We start from the raw sequence: 5,595 nt of genomic DNA on the forward strand, positions 1-5,595 counted from the left end.
TTAGGGAATACGTGCTGTATGTATTGCATAACTTGGCCAAATGGAGCCCCTTCCAGATCTTCAGTGATATTGCTCTCGAAGAGAACAAGGCAATCAAATAGTGCCTTAATTGCTTTCCCAAAACGAAATGATGTGCCCGCTCGACTGACACCATCATTTGGTTCAGGCTCCTTGTGATACATCCCACGATGGGTCACAAATCCATCTGGAATTTGGGCGGTATTGCTGTTACCAAACCCAGACTGCGGCAACGAGTTATACAGTTCGCTATGGACGAATACGACATCGTGGCTGTCCAGTGCATTGGTGAAATAAGGAGTAATGAATGCGTCAAAAGAGTCCTCCCTCTTAATACAGTCGACTTGGGCCTGAACTTCCACTGACCAAAAGGCATCTGCTCCGACTGTTTCTTCTGCACTCGAGACGTATCCATTCTGCAACAATAGGCCAACATGCTCGTAGCCCAATTGTAAATCTGGTTTACTCGGTGTCGCAGGGATTAAAGCTCTCGCAATTGTACGCTCCACTAGTTGACGAGTTTCTTCCGCTCGCTTATCATTCAATTCGCGGATTTCTTCCAATATCTTACGATAGTGTTCGCAAAATTCTTCCACTATTTTACGATCTCGTTTTCGGATTTCATCCGCAATTTTACGATCCCGTTCGCGAATTTCTTTCTCCACATTATCACTCATTCGACAAGTGTGTTCGTGGATCCTTGTGAACGCATCGTGTGAGATTGAACTTTCGAGTATCTGATCGCCACCAGTCCCCTTTGGTACCACCACCAGCACGTGAACTTGCTCACTAGATAAAAGCTCCATGTTGTTATCCGTGAAGAACCACGTTGCTAAGATCTTTGAGTCCAGAATCAGTTCTCCGGCCGTCAGCGCATTGATGTAATCGTCGGATTCTCCTTTAACCGGCTTCAGAGCAGCCCTATGTTCGTCTGCGAGCCACTTGAGACTTATCTCCATATCCTTCGCAGAAGAGCGGTAAACAGGGACGACCTCTTTGCCAGCCTCCTCTTCAACGGGCTGCTTCGCCAGGAAGAGCTGCAGGCTCTTCGCAGCTACAATTTTCAGGGCTGAGTCGTCCGCTTTCTTCTCCTTAATCTTTATCTTTAAGTCTTCCACCGTTGCACTCTCATCGACAGCAACAGGGAAGGCACTTCCCGTCTCCCCAACGACGCTACAGAAAAGGTTGATCATCACCATCTTATCTCTAGCCGGCAAATGTTGAAATGACTAACGGTCAAACGTAGTGCTTTTACATGTTGTTATTATGAGGATTTTCCACCTGAAATTTAAGATGAAATAGCTCATCCTCCTTGCACTCGTTAGATAGATTGATAGCGACCTAGATGGATGCGCACTGACATGTGAATTGGGTTATGTGAGGCCTGTCGTCCTAGAATTCTGGCCTAACATTAATCAAATTTGGTGAACTACTTTGCACTCTGGCCCCATTCTCGCATTTACCATGCGCAGCTTTACCGTCGGTACGAAGAAGGTGTCCACGGAGTGCCGCCGTCAATCCGTCGCAGCTTTCTCTATTGCTCTGGGCGCCGACGCGGAGCTTGCGCTTGCTTGTCATGAGCTCTACAGTCCTGGGTTTTGCCGCCTCCTTGCTGGTGAAGAGTTCAAAGAGATCGTGGACAAGGTGTCCCAGTTTATCCTTGCCGACGAAGACAGCAACTTAAACGACATCGAAATCGATATAGCGATATAACTTGTCTCAGTTCATCTTTGCGCAGGGAATCCAACAATATCATTTATACCTATGTCCTGGATCTGCGGCAATAAATATCGTTGGGCAAAACGCTATTAGCAAATAGATAATTGCAGCTTGAACATTACAGAAATACATTATCTGTGCATTAATCGAATGCTCACCACTTTCCTTCCTCACGCGTATAATGATTCCTTATTACAATTTGTGTAAAACATAAACAGAAGGCCACATTGGCCCTCATGCTCGCAGTAACGTCCGCGAGTAAAATTAATCATGTTCTACACACAAATCCGTAAATACATTTTGGGTATTTGCCGCACCTGGAAATAAATTATTTACTGTTGAAAATAAAATATACTACTTGAAAATTTATTTTTTGGGTAGCATCGGCAAATTTGACCGAGATTCACAATATTACAAAACAATATGACAGAGTCCTCGTACGATGCTTAGATTTTTCAAGTATTTTTGAGTTTTTATCGTTTCTGGTGAAAGCACTCAGACATGTAGGGAACTACGAGCACGCCGCTTGTTTCAGTCATAAAGTCTATTCAAGCGACCTGCACGTCAAGCGGAACTGTGCATTTGCAGCATTACAACTCCAGATGTCTACAAGAAGTAGGTGACGACGGCGGCGGTCACAGCAGCGACGCTGCCAGCGGCCACCGAGGCGGCGCCCGACGAGCCCGAAGCCGAAGCGGAAGCCTCCGACGAAGCCGTGGAGCCCGAGGTCGTGGCGTCCGAAGAACCCGAGCTGGTCGTGGTGGTGGTGTCGCTGGAGCCCGACGTGGTAGCAGCGTCCGAGGAGCCCGAGGTGGTGCCGACCGTGCCGCTCACAGTCGAACCGGCAGCGGCCGAACCAGCACCGGCAGCGGGGGCAGTCGTAGATGTGGTGGCAGCAGCGTCCGTAGCAGCCGACGAAGCCGTCGAGGCGGCCGTCGAAGCGGCAGTAGTGGCAGCAGCCGACGAGGCGGTCGAAGCAGCCGTGGTGGCGTCCTGGCCGGCAGCGACGGCAATGACAAGAGCAGCAGCGAGGAAGCCGAAGACCTTCATGATACTTGGTGGGGTGGAGGTGGTGGAGTAGTAAGCTGCTTGGCAGTTGCTGGCAAAAGTCAGAATGAAGACCTGTCAGCTGGGCGAGTTTCAGCTCCGATATCTTCCAGCTGCTACAGAGACTTGGGCCGTGCCTACCGCATGATGTTTTTCTACATGTGCGACCGACCAACAAACGAACGTCACCGTGATGGTTGTGGGGTTGAAAACCATGGATTTGGCTGAAAGGGAGGGTTGTTTAGTGAAACTTAGTTTAAATAAATGAGATTTTACCCCGAATAGAGCGCTGCCAGCTTCAAGCTGGTTGATCTGTCGAAGTGCGAACAAAAGGCCCGATGTGGACATTGAACGCTGCGACACTCGTCATCAGTCGGTCGGCGCACGGAGCTTGGCGCACCAAAACTGAGTTTACATGGCAACAGCTTGGCAAGTTGCCAATGGCAACGACGGTGGACACGCATCCGCTCGTAGGCACCTCAGTGAGATGTTCGGAACCAAACGTCTTCTATGCAGCATAGAGGACGGCAACCCTACTACCAGACTGGTAGTATACCAGTATGCCGGTATGCTGGGCCAGCGCGTGCTCCAAAAGACTTTTTCGGCATTCGTGTGCCGTGGTGCCCACCGGCTGGCGCCCGTCGTGCAATCTGACAATGCTCAGGCTGCAACAGTATTATACATGTAATTTTTCGCAGCCATTACGAGGTCACAACACTTTTTAATACCAATACTGGGGGCCCTGCACTGACATGCCGCCACGTTTGACTCACTTCGTACAAGTTGAGAGTCTCACCGTGCACTCCAAGGACACTGATGTTCGCGCGACAGTGGTGATGTCTGTTAAGAGCACATTGTACCTGTAATACCACTAATAAGTATGTAGCACGCGTACCCCGTAAACTATTTTTTTTTCATGTGTCAATCTGCTCTCAGAAATGTTCTTTATCCGTGCAGCTTTGCAAGATCGATCTCTGATTTCGATAGGGGGAAAAATGTAGCCAGCTGTGAGCGTTGCGATCAAACACGGAGGTCGTGTGTCGAGATTTTAGGCGAAATACTATGCAGAACTTATCGACCATCTTCAAGCTACGGAACTGACTAGGAAAATCCGTTGCAACAACGCGCTTGTCGTATCGTGGGGGATCATGCGTGCGTATCTTCCCTTATCAAAGCATCGCAACAAGTCCCAAGGCCAGTCCCGCAATGGCCCACGCAGTCGTCGCCGGGATGGAGGCACTCGAGTCTTCAACCGGAGTCGGCGTGGATGGCGATTCCGTGACTCTCTTGGGTTTCTTGGTTCGGGGTGTCTCAATATCGCCAGCGCTACCGAAGCTGCCGCTGCCACTGCTGTCGGTCATAGGCGCTGGGTTAGCATCCCACGGTGCCTGCGTTGCCGGTGCAGCGAATGCGGGTGGGGCAGGTAGGCCAGGGTTAACTCCAACAGGTGCAGCAGTCGGAGGTACAGTGGTGGGCTGCGTAGTAGTGGGGGCGTTAGGGTCCGATACGACGCTACCGGCTTGTCCTCCTGCGGTATTGGGGTCTTGAGCAGAAGCGAAGCCAATAATCGCACTCACGAGCAGAGCAGTAAATACACCGAATTTCATTCTAAAGGAGAGAGTTGAGCGAAGCAAAGCAAGTGCAGATATGTGAGTCGCACAGGAATTCTACGTTTGCCAGTAAGCGACTCGACTCGATTGAAGGCAATTTGATTAGGAGTGATGGTAAGAGAAGATGCCGCGTCTCAACTCCAGCTTTCAATCAGAAATAAAGCGCGGATATTGCTCATGAAGAATCTACGCAACCCTTTTTGTGGTGGAGACACGATTTTCTACAAGTCTGTGGCCGAGCAGCTCGAGAATCGCAACAACGCCGAAGATGTCCAGATACAAGACGCCGTAGAGGGCGACGATATATTTCAAGTGCTACTGATATCATTTCGTCAGCGTTCTGGTACCCGTCAATACATCGAGTCTGATACAGACGTAGAAGATGAATTTGAACGGGATGACGACGTTCTTTCGCGGACGCGATGGAGTCGTGACAAGTTTGAGGAAAACATCTTCAAGACTCAATATCCAGACGAGGCTACAAATGAATGCTCGGAGCAAGCTTCTCCAAATTTACTAACGGTACTGCGTTGGGTGGGCACGCTGCTGCTTGGTGTCTCCATCTTGCTAACGTGGCCGATTATTTTAGCGTATCTGCAAGGCTAAACTAGCTGAGCGTCTCCAAACGTGTACTCCAAACATTAGTTTAGCAGAAAGTTAAGATAATAGTAATAGCAGTCTGACGCTTGACACTGATCTTTACTCAATCATATCAACTCGTCGATGCTTTTAATCACCCACGTCTTGGTCTTCGAGGCCTGACCTTGCCGAACGATATCGGTTTACCGTGCACCGCGTCAGAAAGCGTGTCGGTAAGTCTGGTAGCGTGGCAAGCAGTGTTAATCTTGGCCCATCCATATTAAGATGTTCACTACACTGCGTACCTCTGAAGACCGAGTGTCTGTGCTGTGTGTGGGAGTTTGCTAACAAAATGTTTCACTCTATCCGTGAAATCCAGGAACATCTCAAGATGTTGTCGCTCCCCTGCCATCTGCGAGATCCATCGAAGAATATCTTGCAGGAAGCTGGTGAATCGAAAGCGCTGTCCGTAGCTAGTATCTTCTTCCAAAAAAACTGTCAGTTCCCCAAGCAAGTGAGGAATAGACAGTAATCGCTCTTTTGGAGGCAACGCGTCGACTTCTTTTACACGGTCCATGTAATATCTCGGTGGCTTGACTTTTATCTTCCGTTTGCGCGTCGT

At 49.4% G+C, this 5,595-nt stretch overlaps 1 protein-coding gene across 1 annotated transcript; it reads right to left on the bottom strand.

Annotated features, from left to right (window-relative positions):
* Positions 1-1,217, bottom strand: PITG_22829 (Crinkler (CRN) family protein; the record flags this gene model as incomplete). Its single annotated transcript, XM_002904574.1, has 1 exon — positions 1-1,217. A coding segment is annotated over one exon (1,212 nt), but the record flags the coding sequence as incomplete, so codon positions are not given.
* Positions 1,218-5,595: the final 4,378 nt, after the last annotated feature.

Source organism: Phytophthora infestans, genomic scaffold, assembly GCF_000142945.1.
Source record: "Phytophthora infestans T30-4 supercont1.11 genomic scaffold, whole genome shotgun sequence".
In the NCBI taxonomy this organism is placed as follows: Eukaryota; Oomycota; class Peronosporomycetes; order Peronosporales; family Peronosporaceae; genus Phytophthora; species Phytophthora infestans.